This window comes from Phyllostomus discolor, chromosome 7, assembly GCF_004126475.2.
Source record: "Phyllostomus discolor isolate MPI-MPIP mPhyDis1 chromosome 7, mPhyDis1.pri.v3, whole genome shotgun sequence".
Lineage (NCBI taxonomy): Eukaryota > Metazoa > Chordata > Mammalia > Chiroptera > Phyllostomidae > Phyllostomus > Phyllostomus discolor.
The window spans coordinates 27,766,827-27,782,555 of NC_040909.2; the positions used below are offsets into that span (position 1 = coordinate 27,766,827).

A 15,729-nucleotide genomic window follows, 5' to 3' on the forward strand; every position below is an offset into this window, starting at 1 on the left:
CCTCCGTGTGTCCTGTTATGTTTCTGGTTTTTTAGATTTGTTTGACCTGCCCTTTATACCCATTTTCCCGGTTTCAGCCCTCTCCATGAAGTTCACCGGCTATGATCATCATAAATGTACTTTTCCATTTACATACATATATAATACATACAGAAAGAGCAGAAAAAGTGGGAATACCATAATGACACCCATATACTTATATCAAAATCAGTGATTGCTAACATTTTGCCCCATTTACTTTATAGACTCCTCTTGGCTGAGCTGTTGTAAATTATAGACACTTCACTACTAAACATGCCTGCATATGTCTTCAGTAAGGATTTTCTCTCCGTAACTACAAAACACACGTCTAACAAAAATAACTGCAATCCTGTAGTATCTTTAGTACCCAATCCAGTTTTGGGTTTCCCCAAATAGTCCCAGGTGTCTTTTATAGCTGTATTTAATCAAGGGCTACATCTTATACTTCATTACACATCTTGAATCTCCTTGGCCTAGAATGTTCCTGCCTTTCACGTTGACCTTTTTTTGTACCAACATTGAGTTTTTTTGGAGAATAAGCCATTTTCTGTAATGAGATCCTATATTTCAAAATGTTTGATTGTTTCTTTGTATCATTGTTTAACTTGTTCCTCTATCCCCTATTTTTGCTGTCAACTAGAAGTTAGACTTAAGTTGGGTAAGTTATTTTTGGCAAAAATAATAGGTGATGTATCTCTCATATTGCATTGTGTCAGGAGGCAGTAATATCTGGTGATCTTACTGTAAGGGATGCTAGTTTTGATCACTGGGTTAAGGTAGGAACTACCTAATTGTTGTACAAATATTCCCCTTTTGCCATTGACAGATATGTGGGGCATACTTTGGCAACATGCAGATATCTAGTTTTCCATTAGCTTTTCACAGTTCTGGCATTCATTAGATTTTTTTTGTTTAATATCGGTATCACATTGTATTATAACTTGCTTTTATCATTCTACATTACATCTTGCAGAGTTTTTTATTTACCACATTTTATTTAGATGTTGTAGTATTCCATAAAATGGATATACCATGCTTTAACAATTACTCTGTTGATATTTGCTTAAATTATTTCTAATTTTCTGCTTTTTTAAACAGGGTTAATATCAGCATTATACACATGCTTCCGAAACACACGTACACACTTTTCTACATGTTTCTATATGTTGAGTAATGGAATAAAGAGTATACACATTTACATTTTAATAGATAATGCCAAGTTTCCTTCCAGAAACTTAATAGTTTATAATTTAACCAATAATATAAGGATACCTTTTACTCTAGGCCCTTAACCTTTAATGTCAGTCTTTTTTATATCTCCCAATTTTATGGTCAAAATATAATGTCAACATATTTTACTGTGTTTATTTCTTATAATCAGTGAGGGTGAATCTTTGTAATATGTAAATAAGCATTAGATTTCTTTTGGTCCCTTTGGTTCTTTTGGTTCTTGCTTAAGAATCCCTTCATTCCACATACATTTATCAAGAACCTAATGTGTGCCGGTCACTGTTGTGAGCACTGGGTTAAGTAGTGAACAAAGTGGACAGAAAACCCCAACTAGTATGGAGCTTCTATTATAGCATGAATTGTCTGTTGATAACCTTTGCCCACTCTTCTGTCATTTTTGCTCTTATTTTTAGTATATATTCTGTTGTATATGTTGCAAACATTTCTTCTAGTTTTATACAATGTTTTATTATATTGTTCTATGACAAGATTTAAATTATGTCACATTTATTAGTCTGTTCACTTTGAGATGAGATGCTAAGGTTTTGTATCTTGTTTAGTAGTTCTTTTTTTTTAATTACATTTTATTGATTTCACTATTATAGTTGTCAAATTTTGCCCCCTCCACCCAGCTCTCCCCTCTCCCTCAGGCAGTGCTCACACCATTGTCCATGTCCATGGGTCATGATTGTGTGTTTGTTAGCTACTCCATTTCCTATGCTGTACTTTACATCTCCATGACTATTCTGTAACAACCAATTTGTACTTCTTAATCCCTTCACCTTTTTTGCCTATCCCCCCAAATCCACCTCCCATCTGGCAACTATTAAAATGTTCTCTGTATCTATGATTCTGTTATGCTTGCTTGCTTATTTTTTTTTAGATTCAATTGTTAATAGGTATGTATTTATTGCCATTTTATTATTCATATTTGTGATCTTTTTCTTAAATTTAAGTCGCTTTAAATTTCATATTATAATTGTTTGGTGATGATGAACTCCTTTAGCCTTTTCTTGTCTGGGAAGCTGTTTATATGCCCTTGAATTCTCAATGATAGCTTTGCTGGACAGAGTAATCTTGGTTGTAGGTCCTTGTGTCTCATCACTTTGAATATTTCTTTTTTTTTATTTATTTTTTTTATTAATATATTTTATTGATTATGCTATTACAGTTGTCCCATTTCCCCCTTCACTCCCCTCCACCCTGTGCCCCCTCTCCCACCCACATTCCCCCCCTTTAGTCCATGTCCATGTGTCATACTTATGAGTTCTTTAGCTTCTACATTTCCCATACTATTCTTGCCCTCCCCCTATCTATTTTCAACCTACATTCTATGCTACTTATTCTCTATACCTTTTCCCCCTCTCTCCTCCTCCCACCCCTACTGCTAGCCCCCGCCTCCCTTGTGCCCTCAATTTCTGTGGTTCTGTTCCTATTCTAGTTGTTTACTTAGTTTCTTTTGGTTTTGCTTTAGGTGTGGTTGTTAATAATTGTGAGTTTGCTGTCCTTTTACTATACATGTCTTTTCTTTATCTTCTTTTCTTAGATAAGTCCCTTTAGCATTTCATAAAGTAAGGGCTTGGTGATGATGAACTCCTTTAATTTGACCTTATCTGAAAAGCACTTTATCTTCTCTTCCATTCTAAATGAGAGCTTTGCTGGATAGAGCAATCTGGGATGTAGGTCCTTGTCTTTCATGACTTGGAATATTTCTTTCCAGCCCCTTCTTGCCTGTAAGGTCTCTTTTGAGAAATCAGCTGACAGTCTAATGGGAACTCCTTTGTAGGTGACTGTCCCCTTATCTCTTGCTGCTTCTAGGATTCTCTCCTTCGTTTTTACCTTGGCTAATGTAATTATGATGTGCCTTGGTGTGTTTCTTCTTGGGTCCAACTTCTTTGGGGCTCTCTGCGCTCCTTGGATTTCTTGGAAGACTGTTCCCTTTGCCAGTTTGGGGAAGTTCTCCTTTATTATTTGTTCAAATAACTTTTCCACTTGTTGGTCCTCCCCTTCTGGTACCCCTATAATTCGGATGTTGGAACGTTTAAAGGTGTCCTCGATGGTCTTAAGCTTTTCTTCGATTTTTTGAATTCTTATTTCATCATGCTCTCCTGCTTGGTTGATTCTATCTTCCTTCTGGTCCACTGTGTTGTTTTGAGACTCAGAATCCTTCCTTTCACAATTGGCTCTCCTCCGTGTGTCTTCCTGCATCCCTTTTATGGTAATCTGCATTTTTTCATGTAATTTGGATCCAAAATCAACCAGTTCCGTGAGCTTCCTGATCACCAGTGTTTTGAACTGTGCATCTGATAGATTGGCTATTTCTTGGTCACTCAAAAGGATGAGTCCTGGGGGACTGATCTGTTCTGCTGGAAACATGTCTTATGTCTTTCCCTCTCTCTCCTATTATTTTACTTATTTATTTATTTTTTCTCTGGTCTGGTCGCTCTTGTTACGGTAGGGGGTGGAGCCTTAGGTGTTCACCGGGGCTGGGCGCCCCAGTCGCTAGCTTGTGACGTTATATGTGGGGGCAGGGGCGGGAGCGGGGACAGGAGGGATCAATGGCGACCCTTCCGTTCTCCTGGAGTCAGACACTTCCCTGGGCTTCTGGGCCGTGAGCTCTGCCCTGGTCCACAATCGCTGCCCCACTGATTCCCCCAGCCGCTGCTTGCGTACTCAGGGATCACCGCTACACCGCTGCGCTCTTGTGCCCCGGATGGCTGTTGTGCCGATTTTGCGCCAAATTTCCCCTGACCTACGCGCGCCTGCGACCCTCGCCGGCCCTGCGCCGGCTCGCTTGGCTCGTTGTCCTCTACCAGTCTGGATGTACGGGTCTACTTCAACTTCTTGGCTGTCCGACTTCCATTTAGATAAATCCTCTGACAGTTCTGATATGACTGCAAATCATTGTTGTAAATTATTGTGGTTCTGTTCTTGGTTGTGCGAGGAGGTACGGTGCGTCCACCTATTCCTCCATCTTGCTGGAAGTCACTTTGAATATTTCTTACCAATTCCTTCTGGCCTGCAAAATTTGAGAAATCAAGTGATGATCTTATGGGAACATCCTTGTAGGTAACTAACTGCTTTTCTCTTGCTGCTTTTGAGATTTTCTTTTTGTCTTTAACCTTTGGCATGTTAATTATGATGTGTTTTGGTGTGGGCCTTTTTCCGTCCATCTTGTTTGGGATTCTGCTCTTGCTGGACTTGTATGTCTATTTCCTTCACCTAGTTAGGGAAGTGTTCTGTCATTTTATTCAAATAGATTTTCAATTTTTTACTTTCTCTCTTCTCCTTCTGTCACCCCCATGATGCAAATGTTGGAATACTTGAAGTTGTCCCAGAGACTCCTTACATTATCCTCATTTTTTTTTTGGATTCTTTTTCTTCTTGCTGTTCTGACTGGGTGTTTTTTTGCTTTCTTATATTCTAAATTGCTGGTTTGATTCTTGGCTTCATCCCCTCTACTGCTGATTGCCTGTAAATTGCTCTTCATTCCAGTTAATGTAGCCGTCATTCTTAACTGGTTCTTTTTTATGGTTTCCGTGTCCTTTTGTATGCTGTTGAAGTTCTCTCTGAGTTCATCAGCTCTTCCCCTAAGTTCATTGAGCATACTTATAACCAGTATTTTGAACTCTGCATTTAGTAGTTCACTTGTCCCCATTTTGTTTAGTTCTTTTTCTGAAGTGTTGATCAGTTTTTTTATTTGAGCCATGTTTCTTTGTCTCCTCATTTTGGCAGCCTCCCTGCGTTTCTTTCTATGCATTAGGTAGAGTTGTTGTGATTCCCTGGCTTGGTAGAGTGGCCTAAAGTAGTAGGTGTCCTGTAGGGTCCAGTGGCACAGCCTCCCCATCACCCAAGCTGGGTATTCAAGGTGTACCCCTCATGTGGGCTGTGTTCATCCTCCTCTTGTATTTGAGCCTTGATTGATGTTGGAAGGTCAATTGGAGGGATTTACCCAGGCTGATGAACTGGCTGTGGACTGGCTGTGACCATTGCCTACCACTGTGGAGGATCAGCCATGCAGTGGCCCCCTCCATAGAGCAGGACTTACTTCAGCAGGGCTCTGGTGCCTGCTGAGTCTGCCCCTGAGTGTGTATTGTGGAGATGATTGGGTGGTGGTGCTCTGACATAGTCTGTAGCTGTCCATTGGGTGCACTGGCTCTGGCGCTCCCCAAGAGGTACAGGCCAATGTCAGCCACTGCCTGTGTTCTGTCTGGGGCCACCCAACATAAAGCTACAAAGCAATCTGCAGATGGCTGCTACTTGTGCTGGGCTTAAAGGTGTCCAAGCGAGGCCAAGCTGTGAACCAAGGCCATCTGCTGCTAGTGCTGGGCCTGGGGCCACTTAGCAAGAGGTAGAGGGGCTCGCTGAGGCCAGCTACTGCTTGTTTAAAAGGAATTAGGAAAATCTGAAGCATGAGCCAAGACAAGCTTTTTGTATGGAAAAGCCACCAGAAACAGTTTGGGTGCACAAAAGTTGTTTGGTGCCAAGCCTCAGGGAATCACCAGGGCATGGCAAACAGTGCAGTCCAGGTTGTTAGAGTCTCAGATATGGTGCCCTGCCTGCCAGCTCTCTGGGGGAGTCTCATTACAGAAACCATGGCCCCTGCCAGCACTTCTGTCTGGGAGAAAGCTGCCCCCCAGCTCTCACCTGATGCCAGACACTCCATCTCATTCTCGTTTGCCTCTGGTGCCTTTTAGGCTGCTACCCTGGTGCTGGAGCTCAGGAGTGGGTCTGAGTAAGTCCATGTGTGGGCCCTTTAAGAGGAACTTCCAGGGATTTCAGCACTTTCTGTTATCCTCAGCCTCAATCTCCACTGGTTTTTTCGGCCAGAAGTTATGGAGACTTATCTTTCTGGTGCTGGAACCCTGGGCTGAGGGGCCTGGTGTGGGACTGGAACCCCTTGTTCCCGAAATAGTTCTCCCAATTTTTAATCCCCACAGGTGGGTGTAGGACCAGCCCATTCCGTGTCTCTGCCTCTTCTACTACTCTTGATGTGGCTTTTTCTTGAATTCTGTAGTTGTGAGTCGGCTTGATTTCCGGTGGTTCTAAATAATGGTGGGTCTGTAGTTTGGTTGTAACTTTGTTGTGGCTGTGCACGGAGGCACGCTGTGTTTACCTAGGCTGCCACCTTAGCTTTCTCAATATCTGTTTAGGATTCTGTAATCACTCTATATTCTTTTTACAATTTTGGTTATTATGTTTTCTAATTAATCTGGAAACATTTTGGTCATTATTTCTTCAAATATTTCTTCAGCTCTGTTCTCTCTTCTTCTAGAATTCCAGTTACATGTCTGTTGTGCTGTTTGCTATTGTACCACAGCTCTTGGATGCTGTTTGTTTGTTTTTTTACTTATTCTTTCTTTGCATTTTCAGTTTGTATAATTTCTCATTCCCCATCATCAAGTGTACCGATCCTTTCCTAGGCGATAGGTGTTCCTATTGAAGAGCCTGCTCAGAGCATTCTGTCTGTTCCTGTGTTTTTGGTTTTTAGAATTCCAGCTGGTCCTCTTTCTATTCTCTCTCTGCTGAAATTACCACCTGATCTTGCATGGTCGCCTTTTTAAATAGAACCTTTAACATTTCAATCATGGTTATATTAAAGGCCCAGACTTTTAGTTCCAACATCTGTGTCATATTTGAGTGTGGTTCTGATGATTGCTTTGTGTCTTCAGACTGTGTTTTTTCTTGTTTTGGTATGCCTTGTAGTTGTTTGTTGAGAGCCAGATAGGTTATGTAGGACAGTGGATACTGAGGATTTGTAATAGTCGAGGCAGAAGTTGGGCTGTATTTGAAGTCTGTTGTTGCTATAGTTACCTGCAAGGTTTATTCTTGCTATGGGCACCCCAGACATCAGACTCCTCTGGTGACTGCTTTTGTCTCTCCTCTTGGCTTTGGGTCTTCCCTTTATGCTGTTCTCCACAAAGAAACTGTCTCTCGTGGCTATTCCAGCTGCAGTCCACCGTTATTATTACTGGAGACCTGTTGGTAGGGTATGGGAGAAGGGATTATTCCGTAATGCTCTAATTTTCAGCTTTCAAACTACATGTACACCTGGTCTCAGGGGTGTGACCTTCTGCCTTTCCAGGACTAGAGCTTGTCCCTCCCATCTCTCCCCCAGCGGTGGGAAGTACCTACCAGTGTCCTCATCTATGGTCTTGAGGTCATTCTCCCTGCAGATTAAGACTAGATTTGGGCAGAGTGGTACTCTTCCCCGGTGGCAGTGCCCAAAGGCTGCAGGCCTTTCCTGCAGATTAAACCTTTCTTCCTTAAAGGAGATGGGAAAGTGCAGCACCAGAAAGAACATCGTCCTCTCTTTGAGAGCCTGGTGCTGTTTCTGGCGGAAACCCCTGCAAAAGGGCGGGAACCACCCCTGTGGCATCAGCCCCCAGGAGCCACTGTAAGAGCCACACTCAGTCTCCAGCAGGTTCTCAGATGTCTAGTTTTATCTTTCCAGTGTGGAGGCTTCTGCCTCAGGTAAGTAAGTGTTTGGGTCCTATCTTTCCCTGAAGGCACCTCTCTCCAGATTTTGGGAAGGGTGGCTGTTTTCTGACCTCTGTTCTTTGATGGGTGCACAAAAAAGTCATTACTCCGCTGTCTGTCCAGCTTTTTTCTCACTGTAGGGTTGGGGGGCTACATTTTCCCACCTCTGTCTATCCCTGAGCTGCAGCTGGGAGTCCTTTAATCCACCTGAGTAGCCAGTAGTTGTTTAATACAAATAGGTAGCTAGTCATTCAAACACAATAAGTTGAATAAAAATTCATTTTTCCTTCCTGATAATTGTCACCTTTATAATCTACCATTTTATAAATGTAATTGTCACTTTTGTCAGTGTTTTTTCCCATGCAGCGCTGAATTTCTCCACATACCTGGGTCTGTTGGGGGACTTGTTCTTCTCAGTCTCTTCATTCCCATTCTCAAACCACATTATTTTAGTGCTGCACTTGTAATGTTTTGATGTTCAGTAGTGTACCCTTCTCCTTCATTGTTCTTCCTTTTTAAAAGTTGACTTGGCTATTTCTAAAGATTTTTGCTTTCAGATTAATTAGACTACCTGGTCAAGATTCTAGAAATTTTGTAGGACCCAGTTGAAATTGCACTGGATTTGCAAGTGGAATGATAGGTAGTGTTGGCATCTTTTCAATATTGAATCTTCCCATTAAATAACTCTATATGTCTATTTTTTCAGGCCCTTATTTATATTAAAGTTTTAAAATTTTCTTTATAACATGCTTACACATGTGTTGAAGCCCACCAACCAGAATGTACCAGGAGCACACTCGTAGTAAACAAAAGTTGGTTTATTTAGCTTGCTGCAGCAAGGGGAAGCATACCCAGAAGAACTGTGGGAGGATTTCTCGCAGGACTTGGTTTTGTGGCGCATAATTCAGAGGAAGATGTACACAGCAGAAGCCGGTTTGGGATTATTATCCTTGTGGCAGTGAATGTTTCTAAAATGCTCAGGTTCGAATATGTGATAGGCTGTGTCCTCTCCTCAATTAAAAATGACTTTTTAAAATGAAATCTTGCCCCTCACAGCAACATGGAATATTACACGCTTTAATGTGCAGATGGCTCATGACTCAGTTGTCCCCATAGCAAAGCGATCAGTAAACTCTGAGCAGCAGAACACGAGTGGAAACAGGATCTCCTCCTGAGGCCGTGGTTTTCCATATGTATCAACGTGGATGTTGAATGAAAATTCATTTGTGTTTTTCTCCTCTTTAGCAAAATCCTTTATACGACACGCAGAGATGCAAGGTATTCCAGTGTGACCTGACAGAAGACGACCTTCTGGAGCACGTGCCCCCAGAGTCCGTGGACGTGGTCATGCTGATATTTGTGCTCTCTGCCATCCACCCTGAGAAGATGCGCCTGGTCTTACAGAACGTTTACAAGGTTAGTGGTTTGGAGCCTGCACTTGAGGGGTCGGACATCCCAGTCTTCTTGCTTCCCTTCCTCCACAGATCCTGTGCTGTCCAGGTTGAAGAGCCCCCATTCTCAGTGGGTAGGCTGGATAGTCAGTGTGTGGAGAGGGATTCTCCCGTGTAAAACATCCACCCTAACCTTCAATTTGTCTGGGGGCCACCACTGCTCTTCGGAGCTCGGCCAGCCCTGGAGCAAGGATGACTTTTACAGACACAAACGACCAGTGGTAACCCTGCAGCTCACCTGGGAAGCACCCAAGTGCAAGTGTGCATCACCCAGAAAGCCCGTACGCCTCACCTGTTCCGTGAGTCAGTCTGCTTTACAAAGGGAGAGGAAAGCATTCAGCAAGTTGAAAAGGTGAATGTTAGGTAAGAGAGATTCTGTGTATTTAGACCTATACATTAAAATTTAACCCTGATTTTAATTATTTTAAAAGGGTAGTGAGGTAGAAATTTCAGGACACTGGAAGCCTGTTAGGGAATAATTATTCCCACTTAAAACAATATTTTAAAGGATATTCAGGTATTGCCACATTGGTTTTAGCCCTCTGAGGTTTTTTAAGGGTTTTTTTCTCCTTAACCTCTCCTTTCCCTGCCCTTGGTATCTGAACACGTGAGACCCCAGCATGTACCAGTTAATGGGCGTGGAACTTAACCTGAGTTAAGAGGGAACAGATGGTAGGGTCACCTGATTTGAAGGTCCAGGTGAAGGTGAGGGGTTATTAAAGATGGGGAACTAGAGAGAGGGAAGAAGATGGTGGGGTGGCTAGAGAGTGCCCCAGGTGACAGAGGGGGAACAGAGGGTCATACTTTCCAGTGCTGACAAGGCCCCGGGCCGTTACCGTGGGAGCGAGTGGCTTCAGTGGGGGGTTGGGGGGTTGGGGCAAACAGGTCTTCGGAGGAGAAGCTCAAGTCATTACGAAGCCAGCATGTTTGGAAGGGCAATCTGCATGGATGTGGAAATTAACCAGAATTGCAAATGAAACAGTGTTGAGAGTAAGAGAGTAAACCACAAGACACATCCGTCATGAAATGAAGGGACGTGTCCTGGAACCAGCAGATGACAGTGACATTAAGGGCTGGTGGGTGATATAACCTGACGCCCAGAGCTGGGGGGTGGTCGGGAGAAGAGAGGAGAATGCACAGAGAGTAGCAATGAGGAGCAAGGGCGGAAACCAGTCAGGTCTTCAAGCCCAGGGCCACCAGGGCTATGGGAGAAAGCAGCCGTGACTTGAGAGGTTGCAGGGACGAGGTTGCAGGTTCCTGGTGTCATCAGGGGACAGCCGGGTTTCGTGAGCACACGAATGAAGGGGACATTCAGAGGAGGCTGTGGATACTAGTGGTTTCACCGATGAAGGTTCCAGGTGTTAGGAAGTAGTTAGGATAGAGTAAGGAATATCGGGAACCTTATGAGGATGAGGATGCCCGCTGCCATTCTTCATTACCCTGGGGGACCTCGTCAGCTCAAAAAGGCAAGAAAAGATTTAAGGATGAGAAAAAAACAAAACCCATTATTTTCAGATAATATAGTTGCCTAGATACAAAATATTAAAAGGATTACAAAAGCTGTTGTAAGGTAGATCTAATTAGTCCAGGATGTTAACATCAGAGAAATTTAAAAACCACATAATTTTAAACTGGAAGAAAACCTTAAAGTTGAATTCCTTCCTTTTTGGAATGGAATGGTGAAGTAAATAGACCAAATTGTCATCAGAAGACCCAGATTCTGGTCTGCCCTATGCCACCGACTCACCTTGAAACCTCAGGCAAATCCCTTCTACTCTGAGCCTTAGTGCTTGTACGTAAAGTGGGTACAGTGGAGCTCACCCGCCCACCCCTCGGAGTTACTGGGGGAACGAGAGGACCCAGCACCGAGAAATGCCTGGTTCACCAGCTGTTCAGTGCCGTGATCACAGGAGGCGTTAGCATCGTCATTGCTACTTCACAGACGAGAAAACATGCGCAGAGGGATAAAACTACGTGTCAGGGTCACTCAGCTGGTGGGGGAAGCGCCGTACGAGTCAAGGTTGCTGGCTTCCTGCCTGAGTGTTCTTCCCGCCGTCCCATGCAGCTTTCCTTCCCATCTTCCGAAACAAAGAACAAGGCTTTCTCGTGTGAGCCAGCTTTTTCAGAGTTTTCCCCTCTCACTTACTCGCAATTTAAAACTTAGCGTTTTTGACCAAGGTAAGAAATTTCTATCCAAGAGGCTCTTTACTGACAATATTTAAAATGCATGCTAGTACCAACAAGAATTTACTAAATGAGAGAATCTGTAGCACACTTGAAAATACGTATCACGGACGGTACTTTATATTCTGTTCAGAAAGGAGAACCACATCAGACTACGTCAAATGTCTATTATAACAGGCAGTATATGTCATATGTCTTAAAAGATGTCTTGTTGATATAATGGGTCAGAATAAGAGCTAATAAAATGTGTACCCCCTTTGAAGTCCACTCTAGTTTGGTAATGTTGATGCAGTTTGAAAATTTTTCACATAAAAAGCAAGTGTCACAGAGTGTGCCCTTTCCTTTTCATCCTGAAAAACATGGAGCTGTTTGCTTTGTGAAACAGGGGTAGTTCTCCCCACTCCCTGCTGACCTTTCCTTTCTGCTCAGTGACGCCTGGCTCTGACAGGCTTTAGTGGGGGATCCCCCTTGGGCCTGACGTTGGAGCCCTTGCCCGCACTCTGCTCTGCTGGCCGGCTCCTCCTCACGTCAGGAAGTGCAGCAGCACCGTGTGGGGACAGTGCTCAGGTGCCCCTCCTTTTCCTGTCAGTAGTGTCCATGGAATTGGAATGACCCCACGCACACAAACACACATGTCCCGAGGCTAACAGGTGTTTCTGGTTCCACAGTGTGACGCTTATGGGCCCAAGTGTGAGTCCCGACTCCCCCACTTAGTAGCTGATGCGCAGTTGCAGGCAAATCACTGAACTGTTCCAATGTGGTTTCCTCTCCTCACATGAGGATGATAATCACACTCGCTCCTTCATTTCTGGATTGGATGGAGATGCAGTGAGACGATGTCTCGAGTAAGCTGTGCAATGCTAGGCCTGTGTCATTACTGCACGGTGGGCAAGCCACACATAATTCTAGCACAGGGAAACCAGCGCGAGACTCGGAGTGAGGAAAGCCAGGCACAGTCAGTAAAAAGTCAAAATGACACCGTGTGTTTTTAAAGAGACAGTTGGACTGCAGGGTCACGGAATAGGAGGTGCTAATAAAATGTTGGGAAAGTGTTTTAATGAGGGTAAGACTGTTTTGTTTAATATCTTTAACATTTTAATTGTTTGACACTGGACCTTCCAGAGTGTCTTGTAAGCTCTCAAGAAGTATCACTTCATGGGCACACTGCCGGGTTGGCCGTGCCTTTGATTAGCAGGCCCTTTCCCTTCGGGTTATGGGGGTTCCAGTCTGACCCCTTTCCTAATGACTGTACGGGCAAGTTCATTTCATCTCCAAATGAATCAGATTTTTATTTCACAGTAAGCTCTATTTGACTGGGTTCCCAGAGTTATATGCAGCCAATGCAGCCAACTTTTGCTTTGTAGGTATTAAAACCAGGCAAAAATGTCCTGTTCCGCGACTATGGGCTATATGATCACGCCATGCTTAGGTTTAAAGCCGGCAGCAAACTCGGAGAAAACTTTTATGTTAGACAAGATGGAACCAGATCGTATTTTTTTACTGATGGTAAGATTAATGGGATCTGTCTCTGTTTACCTGATTGCATCGTCACTGCAGTACTGGCTGGGGGTGGGGATGGCGCTACTTAACGCACCTGCACGAGACCCTGGAATGAGCTCTCTGTCACGTGCCACCTGCCTAGCACCTGGGACAACATAGGTACAGCCTCTGGCCACGGTGAGCTCGCAGCCTCCTCTGGTGACAGTGTCTCGTTAGCCTGGTGAACGGACAGGCTCCGGCATGCCACGTGCACACCCTCCCAGGGACTGTGATGGGGAAGGGGGCGCAACTCAGAATCTTCCTCACGTCGTTCAGTCAGACACGGAGGAAATACGACAATATATTGCCTTGTAGTTACTCTCCCAGGTCACAGAGAAACATTTTTTAAAGGTTTTATTTATTTATTTTCAGAGAGAGGGGAAGGGAGGGAGAAAGAGAGGGAGAGAAACGATGTGAGAGAGAAATATCATCCATCAGTTGCCTGTCCTCCGCCCCCCAAACAGGGTCCGAACGAGCAGCCCAGACATGTGCTCGGACCGGAATCCAACTGGTGACCTTACAGTTTGCGGGACAGTGCCCAACCAGCTCAGCTGTACCAGCAGGGCAAAGAAACAGTTCTCTATGCAAGTGATTGGGTCTGTATTTAAATGCAGAAATTTTCTATAGAGGGGTTCTAAAAAGTCACTTTTTATTTAAAAAATCCAAACATGAGTTTTAAGCCTACTTAATAATCTGGACCATAAGATAATTATCTTTTTAAGCTTTTAAAAAACATTTTTATTTCTTGAAATAAAATATTCTTTTAGATTCTAAATGAAAAATGAGTGAATGCCATTCAGACTGCAAATCATAAAAAGTGTCAGGTGAAAATTAAGCATTTAAAGTTTCTGATTCACGAGATTTGATGAAACCAGTTGTAAGTAAGCGAGAAGACGCAGTAACATCTATAAAGGGCTTCAGAGCATGGTCTTTAGAGTCATGCTCTTAGAGCATTTTTGCTCCACAACCATTTATTCTATTTGTTTGTTTCACACATAGTAATGTAGTATTTGGGTCAAATTTTTCTTAAGGTCGATCACCAGCAGATAGTTTTTCCCCCACACTGGTCACAGGTTCTCCTCCTTCGTGCTTGCACAGGCCAGGTGCTTGGTGCAAACAAGTCGAGCACGTGCTCTCTTTGTGTGAATGCAGCCAGCTTGGAACTGCATTGCTTTTCACTCACACATTTGACTTGGGGACTTGCAAGGTGGGCACAGGGCAAGCTGCCCTTGAGCTTCTCTGGTTACCTGTTTAGTTAGGGGGTTTCATTGGAGTGTAAGATGATGAGAAGTAGACATGTGTCACTTTTTAAATCAAAATCTTTAAATGGTAGCATGGAAGTTTTCATTACATTACAAAGAAATCTGTCTCAGCCTCCCAGCCCTCCCCCTCGCCCCACTGCGAAGCAAGCTTACCGATCTCCGCATTGAGCGGTGTTGGCCTGCTGTCTTACAGAATTCCTGGCCCGGCTCTTCGTGGACACAGGCTATGAAGAAGTGGTGAACGAGTATGTGTTTCGTGAAACGGTGAACAAAAAAGAAGGCCTGTGTGTGCCGAGAGTTTTCCTTCAGAGCAAATTCCGAAAGTCTCCCAAGGACCCAGCTCCCGGGACCCTGGGCCTAGGTCACACATCCTGACCTTTCACAAGGTTGACTTTGTGCCTCCCCTTGAAGAGGAAAGTTTAAGGTCGCTCTTACTGTTTTGCATATTTTTATATTTTAACTTTTTAAATGAGTATATGTAATTTTTGTATTAAAAAGTAACAAGTGTGTGTGTCTGTGTGTGTTATAGAAATATAAAAGTCAAATAAAATTGCAAAGCCTGAAAAGTAAAGAACGTTTTATGGTGTAATCTAGCCATGTTGTCCAACCATCAGAGACCCCGAGAGAAAGCCACGGGACCCTTCATCACGAGAGCGTTGTCCTGACCCACGTGAGTCTGCGAGCCCGCCCCGTGCAGCGAGGCAGACAGCCCTGTGGGAAAACGGGGCCAGATAAGATAATTCATCTGAGTGTATTTTAGCCTGAAGGTTGTTCTCTTTTTCCAGTGTCTCATATTTGCCCATTTTTCTCCACTTCAGTTCACTCTTGGGCCTCTTTGAGCCCAGTGTTTCACAAGTGCCACTCTTGCTGGGTCTCAAGAACCACTGTGGCTCCCTGCCCAATTCTTGAGACCTCTGTAATTGGGCCCGTCCCTGCCACACTGCCCCAAGGAGCAGGGAGGGGAGGGAAGGGAAGGCCGCCACCAGCTCTCTCCTCTCCTGTCATCTGCCTGAGGCAGTTTCCACAGAAGAACGGTGGGTGGACGGACTGTCCCATCTCCCCGAGGAGGAATGAGGAAGCTGTGGTCAGGGGCAAATGACTGGCGTGGCCGAAAGCACACGGCCCATGTTGGTGGACTTGGGGGAAATCTTGAACCAGTCTGCTGACCTGTTCCCCCACATCCTCATGTGATGACTTTTACTTCATGAACTAGAATCCAGGATCTTGGGGGCTGCTAACAAAAGGTGGTCCTGTAAGCCTCTGCATCCCAATTTTTGGGAGAAAGCTGTTCAGGAGAGTGTCTGTCTTGAGCACACAGACTGAGCTTCACATGCAGCAGGCCAGGCCCCTCCACCCCAGCCAGCCGCGCCTGGAGAGGAGGGTCCCAGCGGGAGGTGCTGGGCCACCATCAGAGCCATTCTGCACAGTTGGAGTGAATCCTCCGGGTGAGGAGAGGGAGAGGCTGTGAGGCTCAGTGTGCTTCCTGGGTGTCCTGACGCCACCTGTCCTTGACTTCCTGGGAGGGGCCGGTGGAGCGGGGAAGCAAAAGGAAGTCCTATCCT

The 15,729-nt window shown here is 44.3% G+C and overlaps 1 protein-coding gene across 11 annotated transcripts in view; it reads left to right on the forward strand.

The window, feature by feature from the left end:
* The window catches only part of METTL6 (methyltransferase like 6), a 17,015-nt gene extending 2,337 nt beyond the window's left edge, over positions 1–14,678 (forward strand). For 7 of the 11 annotated variants that reach the window (XM_036030628.1, XM_036030626.1, XM_036030623.1 and 4 more), the window contains exons 4-6: positions 8,977–9,147; positions 12,731–12,872; positions 14,361–14,678. In XM_036030628.1, the coding sequence (XP_035886521.1) occupies positions 8,977–9,147; positions 12,731–12,872; positions 14,361–14,542 (495 nt within the window). In that variant the 3' untranslated portion in view covers positions 14,543–14,678. Of the gene's footprint in view, positions 1–8,976; positions 9,148–9,387; positions 9,546–12,730; positions 12,873–14,360 lie in introns of all 11 variants that reach the window. The other 4 variants (XM_028518203.2, XM_036030631.1, XR_004904216.1 and 1 more) reach the window with 3 other exon arrangements.
* Positions 14,679–15,729: the final 1,051 nt, after the last annotated feature.